At 54.1% G+C, this 25814-nt stretch overlaps 1 protein-coding gene across 1 annotated transcript; it reads right to left on the bottom strand.

The window, feature by feature from the left end:
• Positions 1-1336: 1336 nt before the first annotated feature.
• LOC100404071 (putative EP400-like protein) lies at positions 1337-22670 on the bottom strand. Its single transcript, XM_078337820.1, is given in 5 exon segments — positions 1337-1660; positions 5631-6673; positions 6676-6765; positions 6768-6942; positions 22546-22670. Coding segments are annotated over 5 exon segments (1680 nt in total). The 5' UTR covers positions 22669-22670; the 3' UTR covers positions 1337-1411.
• Positions 22671-25814: the final 3144 nt, after the last annotated feature.

The following is a 25814-nucleotide window of genomic DNA, read 5'->3' as shown; positions in this document are numbered from 1 at the left end:
GAGTTAGCATTTCATAGGGCAGAGGTTCATTTTGAGAAGACGAAAACACTCTGGACGTGGATTCGCTGCACACCATGCGAATGTGCTTCATGCCACTAAACTGGACACTTAAAAATGGTTACAATGGGGCTGGGCGTGGTGGCTCAAGCCTGTAATCCCAGCACTTTGGGAGGACAAGGCGGGTGGATCACGAGGTCGAGAGATCGAGACCATCCTGGTCAACATGGTGAAACTCCGTCTCTATTAAAAATACAAAAAAATTAGCTGGGCGTGGTGGCGTGTGCCTGTAATCCCAGCTACTCAGGAGGCTGAGGCTGGAGAATTGCCTGAACCCAGGGGGTGGAGGTTGCGGTGAGCCAAGATCGCGCCATTGCACTCCAGCCTGGGTAACGAGCGAAACTCCGTCTCAAAAAAAAAAAAGAAAAAGAATGGTTACAATGGTAAATGTTATGCATATTTTAACATAATTTTTAAAACATATTTTAAAATGTATAGAAATGTCACATGGTGGCTCACACCTGTAATCCCAGCACTTTGGGAGGCTAAGATGGGGGGATCACCTGAGGTCAGGAGTTTGAGACTAGCCTGGCCAACATGGTGAAACCCATGTGTACTAAAAGTACAAAAATGAGGCCAGGCACAGCGGTGGGCACCTGTAATCCCAGCACTTTGGGAGGCCAAGGCGGACGGATCATCTGAGGTCAGGACTTCAACACCAGCCTGGTTAACATGGTGAAACCCCATTTCCAGTAAAAATACAAAAAAAATTAGCCAGGTGTGGTGACAGGAACCTGTAGTCCCAGCTACTCAGGAGGCTGAGGCAGGAGAATTGCTTGAACCCAGGAGGTGGAGGTTGCGGTGAGCCAAGATCGCGCCATTGCACTCCAGCCTGGGCAACAAGAACAAAACTCCATTTCAAAAAAAAGAAAACTAACCAGGAGGCTGAGGCAGGAGAATTGCTTGAACCCAGGAGGCAGAGGTGGCAGTGAGCCAAGATCGCACCACTGTGCTCCTGCCTGGGCCACAAGAGCGAGAGTCCATTTCAAAAAAAGAAGAAAAAGACGTGTAATAACTGAGTCACGGTTTCCAGTAACTTTCTTGTATTATGAAATTTAATATCATTGTTTTTTGCTACTCATCCCCTAAACTATGTTTAAAGAACAAAATCAAATCCCTGTAACCAGAAAATAATTAGATAATGTACTTGTTTAAAAGCAGACAAAGAAGGGGGGAAAGGAGAAACATCTATGACAGAGGCCACAATCATACAGAAGCAATGAAGCAATGACAAATAAACAGAGAAGCAAATGCAAATGAAAGCATTCCAGAACCAATGCTCAGAGACAAACGCTTTTTAATTCCAGTAACAGCGGGGAAAGGAACAGCGTGCATGCATTAAGACTAAGAGCCTTCACCCGACATCTGAAGACATATTTTTAACAAAGGACAGGCTCTTGGGAGACCTCTGGGTTCTGCCACATAACATTGAGTCCCCAAATCCGAGTGAGGCAAGTCTGGGGATCTGCACTGTGGGGCCACTGGGAAGTACCTCGAGCGGCAGCCGCTGCGGTGAAAAGGCCGCGGGAGCCCTTGGCAGCAGCTGGGTTGCCATCGCCACAGGAGTGCCAGGCTGCCTGTGAATTCTGGCCGCAACCTTTACCTGAGAAGGATATTGAAAGGGAAGGGAGGAAGAAGGAAAATAACGTTTAAATTTCTCAAAGTTGATCACCACCTGTGCATCCCACGCAGCTGGCAGCCTCGTCCGCTAACAGAGTCACGGGACACTTGGCTCCCTCATGCAATTTGAGTCCTCACAGGCCTGGAAAGAACAAATTTGGCCCTGGGCACTGAAGCTCTTTTTAAGTCCACTTTAAACCCCAATCTGTGGCCGGCAGGTAGCTGCGGTTGGGCTGCATGGACAGGGTCCACACAGCTACGTGCGGGAACCCAGTGGCAGCTGTCAGGGGGAGGCCAGCCCTTCCCGGCAGAGTCTGCAGATGTCTGGGGAGGCTATGGTGGGGGAGGGGGAAGAATGACAAAAACCACTCCCGCTGAAAATGCAGCATTTCTTAAAAACACACTTTGGTCTGATAAAACAGCAAGACAAGTTAATCTGCCTCTCTGTAATGACACAAAGCAAAGCATCTGTCCGGAGATATGAACTGCTTCACGTCCAGGGCATTCAAATGGGAATACCCTTGGAAGTAAATGAACTCAGAAGTCAAACGGCACTTTACAGCTTGGAGTCACAGAGAGAAATGCAAGAAGAAAGAAACTGGCTCTTACTTCCCGCTGACAAGTCTGAAGAAAAAAAAAAAAAAAGAAACAGGTTCTTCCGGCTCAGTATGTCCAGATGGCTAATTATATGCACGTACATAGCATCATAATCAAAACCAAACCTGAATATATCCATACCCTGGAATAAACAATTTTAAATAATTAAATAAGACCGACAGGAAATCTTATGTTCTGTATATGTTACCACAACCAAATGTTTTGAAGAAATCAGATACCAGCCAGGCAAGGTGGCTCATGCCTGTAATCCCAGCACTTTGGGAAGCCAAGGCTGGTGGATCAAGATCAGGAGCTTGAGACCAGCCTGACCAACAAGGTGAAACTCTGTCTCTACTAAAAATACAAAAATTAGCCGGGCATGGCAGGTGACTATAATTCCAGCTACTCGAGAGGCTGAAGCAGGAGAACTGCTTGAACCCGGGAGGTGGAGGTTGCGGTGAGCCGAGATCACACCATTGCACTCCAGCCTGCCTTGACAACAGTGAAATTCCGTCTCAAAAAAATAAAAAATAAATTAAAATCCAGTAAAGGAATATGGAGGCAGCATTCTCTTGATCCTCAGTTTCTGGTGTGAGCGGGAAGATTCCAGTGCACTGAGAAGCACAGTTTCAAAGAGCCTGAGCTGTGAAAACAAGGCATGAACACATCAGTATCAGTTTGCATACTGACTTCTAAATACTCTGAACGTTTCCTGAAAATTCGATGTAATGATCATTAAGGTTTCAAATGTACATAAACATAATTTGTTCAAGGCTTAAAAAGTGTATTTTTCACTTGCACCAATTCCTCAAGTAAAAGCCCACAGGCAAATGTACCTAATTAGTGGAACTAATTTGGATGAATTCGGCACTGACTAGGCCCCAGAGAGTTCACAGCTCTAATAAGTTTCGTAACGGATCGTGTTAGCAGCGTAAAGCTAAAACACACAGCAGGCAGCTGGGATGGGAACATCACACAGAGGAAACCATTCATGGAAAATCACGCCAGTAAACTTCCAGGATTTTCCACCAACTGATGATAGAACAGATTCCTAAGATCTAAGTCAGATTCTACAAAGACTTATTTCCATCACTTACAAGTAAACTTTAACACAACAATTACCACGCTCTTCACGTGACTTTCAAAGCTGTCAGGCTGCTCATCTTCAGTCTTCTTGGAAACTGAATACCGTGAGGAGCTTTCTAAGCGGACCTTCAGCGGAGCCCCCGACCGGCAGGCTGCACTGCAGCTGTGGCATGGCTCGGGATGCCGCCATGAAGATGTTCTCCTCAACCTATGGACCTTACGGGCAAGCTTCCCGGTTTCCAAATATACTACATGTTTAATTGGATTCTAATTTTATTGCATTATAGGGAGAGCACAGTTGACATGAAATCGATTTTTTTTTTTTTTTGAGACAGAGTTTCGCTCTTGTTGCCCAGGCTGGAGTGCAATGGCGTGATCTCGGCTCACCGCAACCTCCGCCTCCTGGGTTCAGGCAATTCTCCTGCCTCAGCCTCCTGAGTAGCTGGGATTACAGGCACGCGCCACCATGCCCAGCTAATTTTTTGTATTTTTAGTAGAGACGGGGTTTCACCATGTTGACCAGGATGGTCTCGATCTCTTGACCTTGTGATCCACCTGCCTCGGCCTCCCAAAGTGCTGGGATTACAGGCGAGCCACCGTGCCCAGTCTGATTTTTTTTTTTTTTTTTTTTGAGACAGAGTTTCACTCTTGTCACTCAGGCTGGAGTGCAATGGTGCGATCTCCACTCACTGCAACCTCTGCCTCCTGGGTTCAAGCAGTTTTCCTACCTCGACCTCTTGCGGTAGCTGGGATTACAGGTGCCTGCCACCACAGCCAGCTAATTTTTTGTATTTTTAGTTAAGACAGAATTTCACCATGTTGGTCAGGCTGCTCTCCAACTCCTGACCTCAGTTGGTCCACCCACCACGGCCTCCCAAAGTGCTGGGGCTGGGATTATAGGCGTGAGCCACCACACCTGGCCATAAAATTGGTTTTTTTAAATTGAGGTTTCCCTTTATAAATAGTCTCCATGTATACTCTAAAAAAAATTATCTCTTTGTGGAAAGTTTTTACACACGTATATGCATACAGGTGTGTAATACAGTTAAACAGGCTAATTTATATTGTTAATTTGAGTAGTTCCCATGTTCTACATACTTACAATTTATTTACTTATTGTTTTCTGAGAAAAAAGCAAATCTCCTCATGTGATTGTGGATTTAAGAACTGCTCCCTCGGAGGCCAAACTGGGTGGATCACGAGGTCAGGCATTCGAGACCAGCCTGGCCAACATAGTGAAACCCCATCTCTACTAAAAATACAAAAAAGTAGCCGGGTGTGGTGGTGGGCACCTTTAATCCCAGGTATTCAGGAGACTGAGGCAGGAGAATCGCTTGAACCTGGGAGGCAGAGATTGCAGTGAGCCAAGATCACACCACTGCACTCCAGTCTGGGCGACAGAGCAAGACTCCATCTCAAAGAAAACAAACAAACAAAAAAAGAAAAACCTGCTCCCTTGAAATTCTATAAATAGGCCACACATGGCAGCTCATGCCTGTAATCCCAGCACTTTGGGAGGCCAAACAGGGTGGGTCACTTGAGGCCAGGAGTTAGAGACAAGCCTAGCCAAAATGGTGAAACCCCATCTCTACTAAAAATGCAAAAACATTAGCCAGGCCTGGTGGTGCTCGCCTGGAGCCCCACCTACGAGAGAGGCTGAGGCATGAGAATTGCTTGAAGCCCAGAGGCGGAGGTTGCAGTGAGCCAAGATGGAACCACTGCCCTCTAGCCTGGGCGACAGAGCAAGATTTTGTCACACACACACACAAAAAAGAAATTGCATAAATGTTTGCTCTCTGTATTCTGAGTCTAAGTCAGAGCTATACCTTGCTGTGAAACTCTGACATCGAGATGTGTGTTTAGGAACCTTGGAACCCTGACTGCAGGCAGCTGGCAAGTGTGGGCTGTGGGCACTCTCACCTTGCCCAGCACAAACCATCTGGGAACAGGTAAATGTGGTGGCATTCCAAGAAAAGTGCCAGGACACTGCCCCATGAGCAGCTGCCACAGAGGTGCCTGACTGAAATGGCGCTGGAGAGAGGGGAGCTGCTGGGGTTCAGCTGTGCGCTGGGATCCCCAGCACCACCATCTGTAAATGTGGGGGCCTCTGAGCATCTGTAAATAACTATCATGGTCATGGCCACAGTGCGTTTTCACAGTGAAGCGCCTAGAACGATGCTCGAAGATGAAAAGGCCTGCATTGAACCTGCACGCAGCAGAAGCCCTGAGCTCTGCTTCCCGTGACAAGTACCAAAACACAGAACTGTTACCTCGCCATCAGGGATTTCAGAGTGCTCCTGTTCCTCCTCCTCTTCTTCAATGTCCAAATCATTCTGCCTAAGATACGCTTGTAATGGGGCATAATGTTTCTTCTTGAAAGCTAAGAAATCCATCATATTCCCTTGAAAATGTTGTAAGAAAAACAGTTCAATCAAATACTCCTTGAAGACCTCCTTCAGAGCCTGCATCTCCTGGTAATGATAGTCCAGGCACTGCTTCCTCATCTGTGCCATCGCCGGAGAAGCTGGCGGAATCTCCTCTAACTTCTTGGGAGCCTTCTTCACTCCTGTGTTCCCCGCAGACGTGAGTGGGAGGCTGGAAAGGCCTGGGGGCATGGCAGTCCTGGAAGGGCTGGTGGGCGGGGGTGGGGAGGTCATCCCAAGCCCCGCTGCGCCCCCAGCCCCAGGCAGCAGCACGCTGGGCGTCCTCTCAAAGCCCAGGGATCGGGGCAGCGGCGGCCCCTGCAGCACCTGCTGCTGCTGGACCAGCTGGCCCTGGATGATGCTGCTGATCTGAGGTGGCAGGTTGGCCGTGGTGATGTGGCTTGGGCTGGCCAGGGGCTGCAGGCCGGCCCCACCCGCAGCCGCAGGACTTTGGGGTTCCAGGTGGTAGATGGTGCCCCCTGACTGTGTGTGGGGCTGGGAGAATCTCCGCTCTTGGACCGTGATGGGCGTGCCCGCGTGCTGGAGCTGAACCTGGGCCCCCTGGGCGATCTGGGTGAGTCCTGGCCCGTCCTGAAACACAAAGTATCTGCCACTGGATGGGCTCAAGCTGATCTTCCTCACCAGTACGCTGGCATCCACGAAGTCCCCGGTGGGGCTGCTGCTGCAGAGACCCAGCCCAGGGCCAGGGGCACCTGCACGCACATTCTGCAGGGCTTGCCCCGGCCCAGGGCTGGGCTGAGTGGGGCTCTGGGTGTGGACCTGCTGGGACAGGGGGGATGTGACCTGAATGTACAATGGAGACCCATCCTAGAACTGCCATGGCCAGGCGTCAAACTGGAAGTCTGGAGAGGTGGGGCTGGGGAGTGGAGTGGGGACAGTGTGACCTGTGGGCTTCCCTCGAGCCCAGGGCCTATGCCCTTCAGGGCGACATTCATGTTCTGCCCACCCACAGGGCCCCCCTCACCATCAGCGGCTGCAGATGGTAGCCAGGAGATGGCAGCGTGAGGGGTGGGAACAGCTGGGAACATGCTGGTGGCTCCGCGCCAACGCCGGGGTAGGCCCTGGCCCACTGGACATGGCATTGGCTGTTCTGGGAGGTGCGGACATGCTGCATGGCCACGTCTTCAGGAAGCGCTCCCTAAATAAATGCAGAAAGTCAGAGGTGAGTGAGGCGAGCTCCATGCCCAGGCGCCTTTCAGAGCCTGCACACGTGTCTAGAAATGCAGGCCCAGCAAACCCAGGCACCAAACTGCTACCCAGGGCGGAAAAGGCTCAGATCAGAGTATCTGCTCAGTGAGAGATGCTCGGGGACGCTTGTCAGCACTTGTCATGAGCTGAAGTACGAGCACCTGCAAAGCCTACTGCAAGCGGCTGACAGTGGAGAGCACCGGATAGGGGAAGGGAGCGCAGCGCAGCGCAGCACCGTGGGGTCACAGACGGAGGCAGACAGTGGCTCAGGGTCACCAAGGCCAGCTATCTACGCCCCCGACGTGATCTCATTCAGTCTTCACAGCAACGCCAGAGTCACTCTGACTGACAGCTCATTTACACAGAGAGAAACTGAGGCAATGAGCAAGGAGCTGCCTGGCTCACGCCACCAAGTGGTGGCGCCATTGTCCAGCTCCAGGCACACAGGCACCGAGGTCCACGGGCGTCACTACGGGCCAGCATTCCGGACAGGTCCTGAGCCTGCCCCTGAATCTGAGACTTGGACACCCTCCACCCAGTGCTAAAACGTCATCAGTGCCATGGATTTGATCTTCGTGAAGACTGAACCGTTTATGGATGGTCTTCAGGATCTACTGTGTCCTGAATGGCCCCGTGCAAACGACCTGGCAGGAAAAGGCAAAGGGAATCCATTGGAGAAGTGGTCATTCCAGAGACAGGCTGGAAACGCAGGTGCAGAGTGGACCTCAGGCACTCCAGGTGTGGCCTGACCCCGGGGCCGGGGGGAGGGGAGTCCAGCTCCCACCTGCCATGTGTTTTTTAATGAAGTACATGTATTATAAACAAATGCATTTTATGCATGGCTCAGACCTGATGTCTTCATAGAAATTCAAGGGAAACATTCAGAAAGCTGCAAAGATACCAGCCACTGCGGAAGCCGCCTCTCCTAACACCTGATGCTCAGGGACACACAATACAGAGCCCGTGTGAACAACATGCGGAAGCCGCCTCTCCTAACACCTGATGCTCACGGACACGGAAGACAGAGCCCGTGTGAACAACGTGCAGGAGCCGCCTCTCCTAACACCTGATGCTCACGGACACGGAAGACAGAGCCCGTGTGAACAACGTGCAGGAGCCGCCTCTCCTAACGCCTGATGCTCACGGACACGGAAGACAGAGCCCGTGTGAACAACGTGCGGAAGCCGCCTCTCCTAACACCTGATGCTCAGGGACACAGAATACAGAGCCCGTGTGAACAACGTGCAGAAGCCGCCTCTCCTAACGCCTGATGCTCACGGACACGGAAGACAGAGCCCGTGTGAACAACATGCAGGAGCCGCCTCTCCTAACACCTGATGCTCAGGGACACGGAAGACAGAGCCCGTGTGAACAACGTGCGGAAGCCGCCTCTCCTAACACCTGATGCTCACGGACACAGAAGACAGAGCCCGTGTGAACAACATGCAGGAGCCGCCTCTCCTAACACCTGATGCTCAGGGACACGGAAGACAGAGCCCGTGTGAACAACGTGCGGAAGCCGCCTCTCCTAACGCCTGATGCTCACGGACACAGAAGACAGAGCCTGTGTGAACAATGTATGGAAGCCGCCTCTCCTAACGCCTGATGCTCACGGACACGGAAGACAGAGCCCGTGTGAACAACGTGCAGGAGCCGCCTCTCCTAACGCCTGATGCTCACGGACACGGAAGACAGAGCCCGTGTGAACAACGTGCAGGAGCCGCCTCTCCTAACGCCTGATGCTCACGGACACGGAAGACAGAGCCCGTGTGAACAACGTGCAGGAGCCGCCTCTCCTAACGCCTGATGCTCACGGACACGGAAGACAGAGCCCGTGTGAACAACGTGCAGGAGCCGCCTCTCCTAACGCCTGATGCTCACGGACACGGAAGACAGAGCCCGTGTGAACAACGTGCAGGAGCCGCCTCTCCTAACGCCTGATGCTCACGGACACGGAAGACAGAGCCCGTGTGAACAACGTGCGGAAGCCGCCTCTCCTAACGCCTGATGCTCACGGACACAGAATACAGAGCCCGTGTGAACAACGTGCGGAAGCCGCCTCTCCTAACACCTGATGCTCACGGACACGGAAGACAGAGCCCGTGTGAACAACATGCAGGAGCCGCCTCTCCTAACGCCTGATGCTCACGGACACGGAAGACAGAGCCCGTGTGAACAACATGCAGGAGCCGCCTCTCCTAACGCCTGATGCTCACGGACACGGAAGACAGAGCCCGTGTGAACAACGTGCGGAAGCCGCCTCTCCTAACATCTGATGCTCAGGGACACGGAAGACAGACCCCATGTGAACAACATGCGGAAGCCGCCTCTCCTAACACCTGATGCTCACGGACACGGAAGACAGAGCCCGTGTGAACAACGGTGCAAGCTCACATCCAAGCACAAGTGTGGCGAGCCTGGCACGCATGGGGCCACGCCCGCCAGCAAAACCATTATCAAGAGTGCTTGATAAGGCCAGACGCCGTGGCTCATGCCTGTAATCCCAACACTCTGGGAGGCCAAGGCAGGCGGATCACAAGGTCAGGAATTCCACACCAACCTTACCAACATGGTGAAATCCCATCTCTACTAAATATACAAAAAAATTAGTCGGGCGTGGTAGCACGCACCTGAAATCCCAGCTTCTCAGGAGACTGAGGCAGGAAAATCAGTTGAACTGGGGGGTGAGAGTTGCAGTGAGCAGAGATTGCACCACTGCACTCCAGCGTGGCAACAGAGCAAGACTCCATCTCAAAAAAAAAGTGCTTGATAAATACACTGTTTATGGTCGATTTTAAATAGAAAAATTCAAGATACAAAATTATATAATTTTAAAGATTTAATAAAAAGACTCAAAATGTGTCCACAGGTGGTGGTCTCTGGGTTAGGTGGATGATAATGATTTTTTCCCTTTTTATTCTTTTTTGTGCTTTCTAAATGTTCTATAATTACTATGTGTGGTATTTTTATATCCACAGGAAAAAAAAGCCATCTTTTTAAAAAGTGATTTTCTTACTAGTAAACTCTTCTTCCAGGCAGGCAAAGTTTGCACATGAGGTGTGGTAGCACCCCCCCACGGGCACCGAGGAAGGAGAACTGTGCAGACCCCAGGCACAATTAGTGCCTCAAGTATAACTCACTGCTTACTTATATCTGGCTTATACATATAATCATACTTAGTCCCATATAATCTTTCTATATAATCGTATAACGGATGTAGTCGGAGCTGTACCGACACATTTAGTGTGATTTATACGATCCTTCCATAGAACCATATAGCAGTCTGTAGTAGGAGGAATGCCCAGAGCAGTCACAGAACAGAAGCAGCACATGGGAAAACAGCCAGACCAGGACGAGAACCAAAGCCCCAGGCGGTGGCGTCCCTGCCTGAAAGGGCAACGCTGTATGGCAGGCTTGGAGCAAGAGCCTCTCCTCCTGATAGAGGAGCTGTAGCACCTGCATCCAGTTCCTGTGGCAAGTCGGCCTCAGGCCTGAGATCCCGGAAGTAACCGAGGGAGAAGAACCCCCCTGATGTGGCCAGTCACAGCGGCTGTTCACCCTGTCAGTCTTTTCTCACTTCTGTGCTAGCTCAAAGAATCATCCCATAAATATCTTAAGAGGAGAGCACAAGTCTGTCAGCTCCCACTGCACTGGCTTACAGTATCCTTCTATTAGAAATCCGTTAGGTCTCCAGCCCTCAGATAAGAAGTGTCATGCCTGACACCTGTTGCACACAGCCCACCTCCTTGCCTCGGTGACCTAATGGGGGTGGACCCCTTTTCTGTACACGACCCTCTACTACTGCGCACGGCACGGCCCCCTACTGTGCACAGCCCACCTCTCTGCCCAGGTGACATAATGGGGTGGCCCTCTCGCTTGTGACTCACACAATTATTATACCCTATCACTAAGCCTACAGATGATGACCTCATTATGACTCTTTCCCCTGCTTGTACCTAATAAATGCAGATGCTTCTGTGCATTTGGGGCCTCACCTGTCCCTGCTCCTAAGTGGCGTGCCCCCCGAGTCCAGCTGCTCTTCTCCAGTTCTTCAGTGTCCTGTCTCTTTACTTCTCAGATCCTGCACCTCAGCACAGCATAAGGGACACTCTGCAACCCTGTGGGGCCAACAGGCCTACATGAGGGACTGTACTCTGATAAAATAATAATTAGAAGATGCACAGAAGACATAAGGCAACAATTTATTTGTATCTTATTTCTAACTCCGAACACCTTTTCCTACGGAAACACAATGATGCTTGTCTCTTTCTAAGACAGATCAGTGGCTCTCTACTTGGGAAGACTGTGCCCTCAGCACACACCAGGCAACGTCTGGAGGCATTTTTGGTTGTTACACTGAGAAGGGTAGGAGCATGGCTGGCATCTAGTGGGTAGAGGCCTGGGGGCCACTAAGCCAAAAAACAACTGTCAATCAATAATTTTATACCCAGCTAAGACAACTTTCAAAAACAAAGACAAAAGACAAAAAACGTCAAGGTACGGTGGCTCATGCCTGTAATCCCAGCATTTGGGAGGCTGAAGCAGGTGGATCACTTGAGGTCAGGAGTTCGAGACCAGCCTGGCCAACATGGCAGAAGCCCATCTCTACTGAAAATACAAAAGTTAGCCGAGCATGGTGGCACACACTGTAATCCCAGCTACTCAGGAGGTTGAGGCAGGAGAATTGCTCAAACCCCTGGGAGGTAGAGGTTGCAGTGAGCTGAGATCAGGCCTCTGTGCTCCAGCCTGAGTGAGACTCCATCTCAAAAAAAAAAGGATAAAAGACAAAATAAATTTTTTCCAAATGTACAAAACTGAAAGAATTCACCATCAGCAGATATGTAGTACAAGAAATGTTAAAGGACATACTCGAGGAATAAGGAAGCAGATCCAGGTGAAAGTCTGGTTCTATACAGAAAACTTCCTCAACCTGATAGCCTATCAGGGGCAGGCAGGCGCAGTGGCTCACACCTGCAATCCAGCTCTTAGGGAGGACGAGGCAGGAGGATCACCTGAGGTCAGGAGTTTGAGACCAGCCTGAACAATATGGTGAAACTCCATCTCTACTAAAAATACAAAAATTAGCTGGGTGTGGTGGCGGGCACCTATAGTCCCAGCTACTTGGGAGGCTGAGGCAGGAGAATTGCTTGAACTCAGGAGGTGGAGGTTGTAGGGAGCCAAGATTGCACCACTGCACTCCAGCCTGGGTGATAGAGCAAGACTTCATCTCAAAAAAGGAAAAAAAAAAAAAAAAGCATCAGTGGCTAACCAACAGCTAACATGATACTCAATGGTAAAAGACTGAAAGCCTTCCCTCTAAGACAGAAATAAGGAAGGGATGTAACATGGTTTGGGTCTGTGTCCCACTGAATCTCATGTTGAATTGTAGTCCTGTTTGGGAGGAGAAGGGGCTGAAGGGAGGTGACTGGATCATGGAGCAGTTTCTCACGGTGTTACGTCATCCCCTTGGTCATAACAGTGAGTCATGAGACCTAGTCATTTAAAAGTGTGTATCACCGCCGGGCATGCTGGCTCATGCCTTTAATCCCAGCACTCTGGGAGGCCAAGGTAAGCGGATCACTTGAGGTCAGGATTTCGAGACCAGCCTGGCCAACATGGCAAAACCCTGTCTCTACTAAAATACAAAAATTATCTGGGCGTGGTGACGCGTGCCTGTAATGCCAGCAACTTGGGAGGATGAGGTGGGAGAATCACTGAAACCCAGGAGGGGCGTGTTGCGGTGAGCTGAGATTGCACCATTGCACTCCAGCCTGGGTGACAGAGCCAGACTCCATCTCAAAAAAAGAAAGAAAAGAAAGCCTCTCCAGAAACTGGGGAACACAAAGGAAAACTTCCAAAAGAGGCGGTGTCAACGGTCCACAGTCCATGAAGGGCAGCACGCGGTGCCAGCAGGACATGGCACCCCCCGCTCAGCAGGCAGTGTGGCCAACAGGGGAGCAAAGGGTCCTTCCCTTCATGGCTTCAGGAATGTCAACTGCTGTAACTTTCTGGGAATGGATCTGTCAATAAGCATTGAAAGTTACATATGCATATCCTATGACCCACTAATAGCACTGAGTTCCCATCTAGGGGAATCTAGCCTATAGAAACCAAAGAAGGCACCAGGAGCCATGCGTAGACATGCGCCTCTCAGTACAAACCTGCAAGTAAAATCCATCAGTGGGGAATGGCTGACTAAATACTTTGTATCCTCAGTAAGGACTGCTATGCAAACAAAAGGAATCATTTATCTCCCGACATGAGCAGATGCTGAAGACATATTACTGAGTGAAAGGAAAAAAGGTGGAGGGTGTAAATACGGCACAAAAGGGCTGAAAAGAATTCTTATTTTTCTGTATTGTTTGAATTGTTACGAGGGTACATTTCATAACATTAAAAAAAATTAAAAATATGGCTCATTCCAAGGTACAAAAAATTACCTCGGCAAACCACAGTGAACGGGCACTTGCCTTTCCTCCTGAGAATGGCCTTAGCACCTGACTTTGCAGAGAAGCCATTCCTCTGCCATTTTCCCTCTACATGGGGCTGTCACTGAACTCTTAGGGGAACAAGAATCACTTTCAAACATTCTGTTCTATTCAAAACGGGTCATGCCCCGTATTTCTCAGTCATCACCCAAAATCATGCATTCAGTGCTTTTTCAAATACGTAAATACCACCCAGCAAATGCGGCAGCGCCCCACTGTTCTCCAGGCCCTTTATTCCATTACCACCAACATTCAAGTCCTAAGACGTAACCATTTTGTAGCAGCTGTCACAGCGACTGTGATAACAGTTATCAGATGACAGCATATCCGTGGCCAAGCTGGAAGTGGTGGAGCCAGGAGCACCTACAATCGTGGCCAGAAAGGCCGTCTCTCCCCGAGCGTTAGGGGTCGCTAAAGGAGGGCTTCTACTTGTCTGTACTGTGACTCAACGCTCACTACACACTTTGACAAATTATATATATATATATATTTTTTTGAGATGGAGGTTCGCCGTTGTTGCCCAGGCTGGTGCAATCTCGGTTCACTGCAACCTCTGCCTCCTGGGTTCAAACAATTCTCCTGCCTCAGCCTCCTGAGTAGATTTTTTTTTGTATTTTTAGTAAAGAAGAGGTTTCTCCATGTTGGTCAGGCTGGTCTCAAACTCCCGATATTAGGTGATCTGCCCACCTTGGCCTCCCAAAGCTCTGGAATTATAGACATGAGCCACTGCACACAGCATAAATAATAATTTTTAAAAGTGTATTAGTTTAGCAAAAACATGACAGACACGTCAGTGAAATACCTTTGTGCTGCCGCTGTCACCTTGTACACCCTGGACAACTCCATTTAACTAACAAGTTACTGAGTTTTGAAGTCTCAGTCCCACAGCTGGAAAAGAAACTACTGTGAGGCTCTCCTTACCACGGTTTCAGTGACCTGCAGTGGACTGCGGTTCAAAGACGCATTAGGAGACACCACTTTCACATGACTCTTATTACAGAATATTGCTACAGTTGCGCTGTTTTGTTACTAGCTATTATTCATGTGGGGACCCCCATCTGGGCACGGAGGAAGGAGAGCTAAGCAGATTCCTGACACAATTAGTGCCTGAAGAATGTCTCAGTTTACATTGTTACTACTCAGTCATTTCCTTTATAGAATCCTCTATATAATCACATATTAGTTTATAGAATTAGCGCCTGAAGAACATCTTACTACTCAGGTATTTCCTTTATAGAATCCTCTATATAATCATATATTAGTTTATAGAATTAGCGCCTGAAGAACATCTTACTACTCAGTCATTTCCTTTATAGAATCCTCTATATATAATCACGTATTAGTTTATAGAATTAGCGCCTGAAGAACATCTTACTACTCAGTCATTTCCTTTATAGAATCCTCTATATATAATCACATATTAGTTTATAGAATTAGCGCCTGAAGAACATCTTACTACTCAGTCATTTCCTTTATAGAATCCTCTATATAATCACATATTAGTTTATAGAATTAGCGCCTGAAGAACATCTTACTACTCAGTCATTTCCTTTATACAATCCTCTATATAATCACATATTAGTTTATAGAATTAGCGCCTGAAGAATATCTTACTACTCAGGTATTTCCTTTATAGAATCCTCTATATAATCACATATTAGTTTATAGAATTAGCGCCTGAAGAATATCTTACTACTCAGTCATTTCCTTTATAGAATCCTCTATATAATCACATATTAGTTTATAGAATTAGCGCCTGAAGAATATCTTACTACTCAGGTATTTCCTTTATACAATCCTCTATATAATCACATATTAGTTTATAGAATTAGCGCCTGAAGAACATCTTACTACTCAGTCATTTCCTTTATAGAATCCTCTATATATAATCACGTATTAGTTTATAGAATTAGCGCCTGAAGAACATCTTACTACTCAGGTATTTCCCTATCTAAATATATATATACATATAATTGTACCTTAGTTCATAGTCGGAGGAATGCCTAGAGCAGACACGGTGCAGAGCATGATTTAAGGGAAAACAGTTAGACCAGGACAGGAATCCATGGCCCAGGCGGCAGCGTTCAGCATCGTAAAGACACCCGCTGTATGGCAGGCCTGGGGCGAGAGCCTCTCCTCCTGATAAAGGAGTCGTAGGACCTTGCTCCAGTTCCTGTGGAAGGCCGCCCTCAGACCGGCAATCCTCAAGCGTCCGAGGGCTTACGACCCCTCCGGTATGACGGCACCGTGGTGACTGTGTAACTTGTCAGCTCTCTGGCTCCTGTGCTGCTCAGAGCGTCCTCCTATAGAAGTCACTGGAAGCCGCCAGCAGGAGGCGGTAGACCTGGTCAGCTCTGTCGCTGCTCAAAGCATCCTCCTATAGAAACCCTTAGAAGTAGCCGGCCCCGAGATAAGAGACATTGCACGCTGCACCCTGCTCACCGCACACGGCCCACCGCCCTGCCTCGGTGACTAATCCGGGTGGACCCTTGCTGCACACTGCCCACCTCCTAGCCTAGGTGACCTAGTGAGGGTGGACCCCTTGTTTACTGCTCACGTGATTGTCTTGCCCCTATCACTGTCCTTCGGATGACCTCACTCACTGCCCTGCCCCCTAACCTATACCCAATAAATACAGATGCTCCTGGGCGTTCCGGGCCTGGCCTGTCTCCGCTTATAGGTGACTCGGCCCCCGCCCCCCCCCCCACGAGCCCAGCTGCGCTTTCTTTGTCCTTCTGTGTCCTGTCTCCTTATTTCTCGGATCCTGCACCTCAGCAGTGAAAAGGGACACCCCACAACCCTGTAGGACTTGACCCTACAGTTAATCTCTTCCTGTGCCTAGCTGATGAATTAAAGTTGACCATAGGTACGGACGGATGTGTAAGGAAACACGGTCTACGTAGTGCGCGCCTGTCCCGGGTCTCAGGCATCCAATGCCGGTGTTGGACCATATCCCCTGAAGACGGGCGCCGGGGCAGCAGCACGTGGACTGAGACGTACCGTGGTGCTGCAGAGCTGCGGTAACAACACGCCCTTGTGGGTCCCAGACGAGACTATCTGGTCGTGAGCACGAACAGCCGGCGGGCGGCAGGGCGATCCAAGCCAAGCAGCTGCACCAACAAGCCTGAGCCTCAAACCTCCGGCCGGGAGGAAATACTCACCCAGCCCTTGGGCAAGATAAACGTCTTTATTCTAAAAGGTGCCAATTCCAACCCTTACTGTAAAGGTGGCGGTATTATTAGCCTCTCCTTTTCGCTAACAGAAAACTCCCAGTACCCACAGGCCTCTGTCAGGAGCAGGACCCGGGGAGGGCCGTGGTTGGTTCTGGGGGGCTGCTGAGCAGGGGCAGTCTGCGGAATGAACTTCATTGCTCATGCTCACCACACCCCAAGTGCGCTCGTGTTTCCTGGACTGCAGACCGGCCCCGACCTCAGGGATCAGGACACCTGGGCCAGGGGGCCGGGAGGGAGGCGGCATCAGGCAGCAGCAGTCTCGTGAGGCTGGAACCAGGCTGGCGGCGGTGACGGGGTGGGCACCAGGGGACAGGGTGAAGGGTCACAGGGGCAGGGGACGGGGAGGAGCGGTCACCAGCTGAGTAGTCACAGTGATTATCACCAGGGAAGCGGTGGGAGGGCAGGGGGGGTTGTGTCATGGAGGTGGGGGAGGGGAGCAGTCACCAGAAAATGGGATGATGGGGGAGCGGGGGCGGGGAGGGAGGAGGAGGAGGAAGGGGCAGTTACCGGGTCGCAGGGGGAGGGGTTGGCGTTCATGGGGGGGTGTCATGGGGGAGGGGTAACTGAAGGAGAGGGGGGCGTTCACAGGGGGTCGTCATGGGGTAGGGGTCCCTGAGGGGTGGGTGTTCCCGGGGGTGGCGGTGGGAGGTCGTGTCACAGGGGAGGAGTGGGCATTCACAGGGGGTCGTCATGTGTCATGAGGTGGAGGTCCCTGAGGGAGGGGTGGCAGTTCACGGGAGGAGGGGGGTATGTCAGGGGGAGGGGTCACTGAGGGAGCAGTGGGCATTCACGGGGGGGCAGCGTGTCAGGGGGAGGGGTCACTGAGGGAAAGATGGGCATTCATGGGGGGGTCGTGCTAGGGGGAGGGGTCACTGAGGGACAGGGGCGTTCATGGGGGAGGTAGTGTGGGGGAGGGGTCACTGAGGGACAGGGGCGTTCATGGGGGAGGTAGTATGGGGAGGGGTCACTGAGGGAAAGATGGGCGTTCATGGGGGAGGTAGTGTGGGGGAGGGGTCACTGAGGGAAAGATGGGCATTCATGGGGGGGTCGTGCTAGGGGGAGGGGTCACTGAGGGACAGGGGCGTTCATGGGGGAGGTAGTGTGGGGGAGGGGTCACTGAGGGACGGGGCGTTCATGGGGGAGGTAGTGTGGGGGAGGGGTCACTGAGGGACAGGGGCGTTCATGGGGGAGGTAGTGTGGGGGAGGGGTCACTGAGGGAGAGGTGGGCGTTCATGGGGGAGGTAGTGTGGGGGAGGGGTCACTGAGGGAGAGGTGGGCGTTCATGGGGGAGGTAGTGTGGGGGAGGGGTCACTGAGGGAGACGTGGCGGTTCATGGGGGAGGTAGTGTGGGGGAGGGGTCACTGAGGGACAGGGGCGTTCATGGGGGAGGTAGTGTGGGGGAGGGGTCACTGAGGGACGGGGCGTTCATGGGGAAGGTAGTGTGGGGGAGGGGTCACTGAGGGACAGGGGCGTTCATGGGGGAGGTAGTGTGGGGGAGGGGTCACTGAGGGAGAGGTGGGCGTTCATGGGGGAGGTAGTGTGGGGGAGGGGTCACTGAGGGAGAGGTGGGCGTTCATGGGGGAGGTAGTGTGGGGGAGGGGTCACTGAGGGAGACGTGGCGGTTCATGGGGGAGGTAGTGTGGGGGAGGGGTCACTGAGGGACAGGGGCGTTCATGGGGGAGGTAGTGTGGGGGAGGGGTCACTGAGGGACAGGGGCGTTCATGGGGGAGGTAGTGTGGGGGAGGGGTCACTGAGGGAGACGTGGCGGTTCATGGGGGGGTTGTGCCGGGGGAGGGGTCACTGAGGGACAGGGGCGTTCATGGGGGAGGTAGTGTGGGGGAGGGGTCACTGAGGGACAGGGGCGTTCATGGGGGAGGTAGTGTGGGGGAGGGGTCACTGAGGGACAGGGGCGTTCATGGGGGGGGTTGTGCCGGGGGAGGGGTCACTGAGGGAGAGGTGGGCGTTCATGGGGGAGGTAGTGTGGGGGAGGGGTCACTGAGGGAGAGGTGGGCGTTCATGGGGGAGGTAGTGTGGGGGAGGGGTCACTGAGGGAGACGTGGCGGTTCATGGGGGAGGTAGTGTGGGGGAGGGGTCACTGAGGGACAGGGGCGTTCATGGGGGAGGTAGTGTGGGGGAGGGGTCACTGAGGGACAGGGGCGTTCATGGGGGAGGTAGTGTGGGGGAGGGGTCACTGAGGGAGACGTGGCGGTTCATGGGGGGGTTGTGCCGGGGGAGGGGTCACTGAGGGACAGGGGCGTTCATGGGGGAGGTAGTGTGGGGGAGGGGTCACTGAGGGACAGGGGCGTTCATGGGGGAGGTAGTGTGGGGGAGGGGTCACTGAGGGACAGGGGCGTTCATGGGGGGGGTTGTGCCGGGGGAGGGGTCACTGAGGGAGAGGTGGGCGTTCATGGGGGAGGTAGTGTGGGGGAGGGGTCACTGAGGGAGAGGTGGGCGTTCATGGGGGAGGTAGTGTGGGGGAGGGGTCACTGAGGGAGACGTGGCGGTTCATGGGGGAGGTAGTGTGGGGGAGGGGTCACTGAGGGACAGGGGCGTTCATGGGGGAGGTAGTGTGGGGGAGGGGTCACTGAGGGACAGGGGCGTTCATGGGGGAGGTAGTGTGGGGGAGGGGTCACTGAGGGAGACGTGGCGGTTCATGGGGGGGTTGTGCCGGGGGAGGGGTCACTGAGGGACAGGGGCGTTCATGGGGGAGGTAGTGTGGGGGAGGGGTCACTGAGGGACAGGGGCGTTCATGGGGGAGGTAGTGTGGGGGAGGGGTCACTGAGGGACAGGGGCGTTCATGGGGGAGGTAGTGTGGGGGAGGGGTCACTGAGGGACAGGGGCGTTCATGGGGGAGGTAGTGTGGGGGAGGGGTCACTGAGGGACAGGGGCGTTCATGGGGGAGGTAGTGTGGGGGAGGGGTCACTGAGGGACAGGGGCGTTCATGGGGGAGGTAGTGTGGGGGAGGGGTCACTGAGGGAGACGTGGCGGTTCATGGGGGGGGTCGTGCCAGGGGGAGGGGTCACTGAGGGAGACGTGGCGGTTCATGGGGGGGGTCGTGCCAGGGGGAGGGGTCACTGAGGGACAGGGGCGTTCATGGGGGAGGTAGTGTGGGGGAGGGGTCACTGAGGGACAGGGGCGTTCATGGGGGAGGTAGTGTGGGGGAGGGGTCACTGAGGGACAGGGGCGTTCATGGGGGAGGTAGTGTGGGGGAGGGGTCACTGAGGGACAGGGGCGTTCATGGGGGAGGTAGTGTGGGGGAGGGGTCACTGAGGGAGACGTGGCGGTTCATGGGGGGGGTCGTGCCAGGGGGAGGGGTCACTGAGGGACAGGGGCGTTCATGGGGGAGGTAGTGTGGGGGAGGGGTCACTGAGGGACAGGGGCGTTCATGGGGGAGGTAGTGTGGGGGAGGGGTCACTGAGGGAGACGTGGCGGTTCATGGGGGGGGTCGTGCCAGGGGGAGGGGTCACTGAGGGACAGGGGCGTTCATGGGGGAGGTAGTGTGGGGGAGGGGTCACTGAGGGACAGGGGCGTTCATGGGGGAGGTAGTGTGGGGGAGGGGTCACTGAGGGACAGGGGCGTTCATGGGGGAGGTAGTGTGGGGGAGGGGTCACTGAGGGACAGGGGCGTTCATGGGGGGGTTGTGCCGGGGGAGGGGTCACTGAGGGACAGGGGCGTTCATGGGGGAGGTAGTGTGGGGGAGGGGTCACTGAGGGACAGGGGCGTTCATGGGGGGGTTGTGCCGGGGGAGGGGTCACTGAGGGACAGGGGCGTTCATGGGGGAGGTAGTGTGGGGGAGGGGTCACTGAGGGACAGGGGCGTTCATGGGGGAGGTAGTGTGGGGGAGGGGTCACTGAGGGACAGGGGCGTTCATGGGGGGGTTGTGCCGGGGGAGGGGTCACTGAGGGACAGGGGCGTTCATGGGGGAGGTAGTGTGGGGGAGGGGTCACTGAGGGACAGGGGCGTTCATGGGGGGGTTGTGCCGGGGGAGGGGTCACTGAGGGACAGGGGCGTTCATGGGGGAGGTAGTGTGGGGGAGGGGTCACTGAGGGACAGGGGCGTTCATGGGGGGGTTGTGCCGGGGGAGGGGTCACTGAGGGACAGGGGCGTTCATGGGGGAGGTAGTGTGGGGGAGGGGTCACTGAGGGAGACGTGGCGGTTCATGGGGGGGGTCGTGCCAGGGGGAGGGGTCACTGAGGGACAGGGGCGTTCATGGGGGAGGTAGTGTGGGGGAGGGGTCACTGAGGGACAGGGGCGTTCATGGGGGAGGTAGTGTGGGGGAGGGGTCACTGAGGGAGACGTGGCGGTTCATGGGGGGGGTCGTGCCAGGGGGAGGGGTCACTGAGGGACAGGGGCGTTCATGGGGGAGGTAGTGTGGGGGAGGGGTCACTGAGGGAGACGTGGCGGTTCATGGGGGGGGTCGTGCCAGGGGGAGGGGTCACTGAGGGACAGGGGCGTTCATGGGGGAGGTAGTGTGGGGGAGGGGTCACTGAGGGACAGGGGCGTTCATGGGGGGGTTGTGCCGGGGGAGGGGTCACTGAGGGACAGGGGCGTTCATGGGGGAGGTAGTGTGTGGGAGGGGTCACTGAGGGAGACGTGGCGGTTCATGGGGGGGGTCGTGCCAGGGGGAGGGGTCACTGAGGGACAGGGGCGTTCATGGGGGAGGTAGTGTGGGGGAGGGGTCACTGAGGGACAGGGGCGTTCATGGGGGAGGTAGTGTGGGGGAGGGGTCACTGAGGGACAGGGGCGTTCATGGGGGGGTTGTGCCGGGGGAGGGGTCACTGAGGGACAGGGGCGTTCATGGGGGAGGTAGTGTGGGGGAGGGGTCACTGAGGGACAGGGGCGTTCATGGGGGAGGTAGTGTGGGGGAGGGGTCACTGAGGGACAGGGGCGTTCATGGGGGGGTTGTGCCGGGGGAGGGGTCACTGAGGGACAGGGGCGTTCATGGGGGAGGTAGTGTGGGGGAGGGGTCACTGAGGGACAGGGGCGTTCATGGGGGGGTTGTGCCGGGGGAGGGGTCACTGAGGGACAGGGGCGTTCATGGGGGAGGTAGTGTGGGGGAGGGGTCACTGAGGGACAGGGGCGTTCATGGGGGGGTTGTGCCGGGGGAGGGGTCACTGAGGGACAGGGGCGTTCATGGGGGAGGTAGTGTGGGGGAGGGGTCACTGAGGGAGACGTGGCGGTTCATGGGGGGGGTCGTGCCAGGGGGAGGGGTCACTGAGGGACAGGGGCGTTCATGGGGGAGGTAGTGTGGGGGAGGGGTCACTGAGGGACAGGGGCGTTCATGGGGGGGTTGTGCCGGGGGAGGGGTCACTGAGGGACAGGGGCGTTCATGGGGGAGGTAGTGTGGGGGAGGGGTCACTGAGGGAGACGTGGCGGTTCATGGGGGGGGTCGTGCCAGGGGGAGGGGTCACTGAGGGACAGGGGCGTTCATGGGGGAGGTAGTGTGGGGGAGGGGTCACTGAGGGACAGGGGCGTTCATGGGGGAGGTAGTGTGGGGGAGGGGTCACTGAGGGACAGGGGCGTTCATGGGGGAGGTAGTGTGTGGGAGGGGTCACTGAGGGAGAGGTGGGCGTTCATGGGGGGGGTCGTGCCGGGGGAGGGGTCACTGAGGGAGACGTGGGCGTTCACGGTGGGTCGTCATGGGATGGAGGTCCCTGAGGGAAGGGAGGGCGTTCGCCCAGCCGGGAGTCACCGAAGGATGGGACCGAGAGAGGGGAGCGTGCGTCCAGGGAGTCTTGAGGACAACCGGCGGGTGTGGGCTGCCGGGTGAAGGTAGGCCAGGCCCCTGGCGCCCGCTCCGTCCTGGCAGCGGATACGCGGGCCGTCACTCACCGCGGCTGGAGGTGACACGGCCAAGGGCTCCCGGCGAGGACGAGCGCAGCGACCGCGGATGGGGCGGCGAGGCCACCTCACCGGACCAAACCGGCCGGCCCACGCGACGCGCACGCGGGGCATCTGGCCAGCACTACGCAGGCGCGGCTCGGACCAATCGGCGCCAAGAAAACCAGGAGGGAGGGCGGGGCGCGGCGCGGGACGCAGGGCGCAGGCGCAGCCCCCCCCCCCCCCCCCCCCCCCCCGTCCGCCGGGATCTAGTTCGTTCATTCATTCGCACGTGGACAATGAGTTGTATTTGCCCGCCCGCTGGACACCTGCTGAGCGCCGGGCACACTGACAGGCACCGCTGGCCGCTCCCCTCGTGGGCCCTACAATCTAGGCGGGGAGGGTAAATAAACATGCACTTAGAAGAGCACCAGGCAAAGCAGCTGGGGTGGGGCGGGCTTAGGCCTGTTTTAAATTGGGCAGGGGAGTCGGGGTGCCTCGGAAAGTGAGATGTGACCTGGGATCCAAAGATCCACAGAATAGAGCCCTTTTTCTTGCCTGTGACCACTGCAATGGTGGGACATGTCCCTGGTTTCATCGTGTCCACTGTAGACAGGTGAGCTTTGGACCATCGGGCAGCCTTCCCCTGCATAACCTGCCCATCTACTCAGAGTGAAACCCGTAGCACTTATCGCCGCTGCCCATTTCTTCATAGTGCTTATCCCCTGAGTTATTTCATCTGACCTGCAAGGATGCAACCCGCTTCTTCATTTTGCTCACAGCTAGAGCCTACTTGTCTACACTGCCACATAGTATCACTTTATAAAAAGCTGAATAAACCAGTAATTCATCCAACTCTGATCAGCTTTGATTTTCTTGAACAGCCAAGTGTTGATCTTCCCCCACTCCAGCACTAGTGGTAAAGTTGTCATTAAATATTCATTGAATAGGCATAAAACAGAACCACACTACAGCTGGAGAAATGAGACACTAATACTATTGTTCAGCCCAAGGTACTACCAGAGAGGCAGAACACCGGGGAGAAATGAATGAATGAATGAATGCACGCTTAGTTATGCGGGGTGGTCTTCAAAGGAGGAGAAACACTTTGCAACAAAGGACAATAGAGCACAAAGTCAGGGAGACAGGAAAGGCTGAACAGGGGGCAGAGCGATGCTGCTCTGGGGGCCGTCGGAGTGCAGGTGGCTACACAGGATCAGGCAGGACGTCTCTGAATAAAGGTTCCCGAGGAGGGGACCATGTGACAAAAAAGCTGATAGGGCCTTATTTTAAAAATTAATTCACGGCCAGGCGCGGTGGCTCACACCTGTAATCCCAGCATTTTGGGAGGCTGAGGTGGGCAGATCACTTTAGCTCAGCAGTTCCGGCCCAGCCTGGCCAACATGGCGAAACCCCATCTCTACTAAGAATACGAAAAGTAGCCAGGTGTGGTGATGTGCGCCTGTAGTCCCAGCTACTCAGGAGGCTGAGGCAGGAGAATCACTTGAACCCAGGAGGTGGAGGTTACAGTGAGACAAGTTTGCGCCATTGCACTCCAGCCCAGGCAACAGAGACTCTGTCCCCATGCCCCTACCACACACAAAAATGTTCATGCACTTGGCGAACTACTTGAACAAATTGAGTGTGCAAAACGGTGTAGAGTAAGCAGCCCTTGATCTCTGCCCCCCAGTCTGCACTTCCGCAGAGGCAGTGCTAACACAACATACACTCCTCCCTCAGGACCTCCCATGGGTACCAAAATCAGAGGGGCTCAAGCCCCTGATGCAAAATGCACGTAACTCACAAACATTTCCCGTATAGGTTAAATCATCTCGGGGTCACTTATCATACTAAATGCAATGTAAATGCCATGTAAATCGTTGTTACATAGCATCATTTAGGAAATAATGATGCCCCACGCCCGCCAAAAAAGTCTGTATATGTTCAGTAGAGACACTTTTTTTTTTTTTTTTTGAGATGGAGTCTCGCTCTGTCAATCAGGCTGGAGTGCAGTGGCGCAATCTCAGCTCACTGCAACCTCCACCTCCCAGGTTCAAGCCATTCTCCTGCCTCAGCCTCCCAAGTAGCTGGGACTACAGGTGCATGCTACTACGCCTGGCTAATTTTTTTAATTTTTAATTTTTTGTAATTTTTTTTTATGTTGGCCAGGCTGGTCTCGAACTCCTGACCTCAGGAATTCCTTGGCCTCCCAAAGTGCTTGGATTACAGGCGTGAGCCACCGCGACCTGCCCTGTCTAATTTTTTGTATTTTTAGTAGAGATGGGTTTTCACCGTGTTAGCCAGGATGGTCTAGATCTGCTGACTCCATGATCCGCCCACCTCAGCCTCCAGAAGTGCTCGGATTACAGGCGTGAGCCTTCTTGACCAGCAGAGACACATTTTTGTTTCTGAGTATTTTCGATCCTTGGTTAGTTGAACTCATGGACGTAGAATCCACCAAATGCAAGGCCAAATATTTCCAGGGTATTCAGTGAAGTTCCATCCTGGTAGCCTACTTCACAATCACATCCCGGAGCGGAACTCACGGCTGTACTTACTCGTTTGTAGTGGCTGCACTGCATTCCGCCGAATGGATATAGCATGATCTGCCCGGTAAAATGGGGCCTTTAGAAACACTTGGCATGGGGCAATAGATGCTGCCGCAACAGCATGGCAGGGCGCCCTGTGGCAAAGGAATCTCCTCTCCCGTTGCCCTGGATCACAATGCCCAACTCCGGGGTATTGGTGGCAGCCGTCACAGGACCTGACATCTAAGTGGGTGGCATGACACACTCTGGGCTCAGAGGCTCCCTTAGGGTCTTAAGAGCTGTGTGTAGACACAATCACCTCACCCACTGGCCCCTGGTCTCCACGGGACAGCAAACAAAAATGCAGCCTCAAGGCCAGATAAGCCCACCGTAGGGCCTGTTGCCACAGGCACACCTGGCAAAGACGTGAGGGTGGGGTGAGGATGACAGAAACAGTAGGCTTTGCAAAACCCACATTCTCCACTGGGCGTACAAGAGGCAAGACACTGAGTGCAGCACCCAGCATGGACTGGATCCTCAAGCCACCTTAGGAGAGGGGACCTGGGGACACACGGGCCCTGGAGGAGGCGGCCGCCCGCCTCAGTGACGCAGCTGGTAGGCACGGAGTGCAGGTGCACCAGGCACTGCAGTACAGACCCCCAGGGGCCAGGGAGCACTAGCCAGGCTCCACAGCTGGCTTTCCCGCCCACCCTGGTATCTGCACTATCACCTGCAGACACCAAGTGTGCAAGC

This window comes from Callithrix jacchus, chromosome 9, assembly GCF_049354715.1.
Source record: "Callithrix jacchus isolate 240 chromosome 9, calJac240_pri, whole genome shotgun sequence".
NCBI classification, from domain to species: domain Eukaryota; kingdom Metazoa; phylum Chordata; class Mammalia; order Primates; family Cebidae; genus Callithrix; species Callithrix jacchus.
This window is presented reverse-complemented; position numbering and strand designations above follow the sequence as displayed.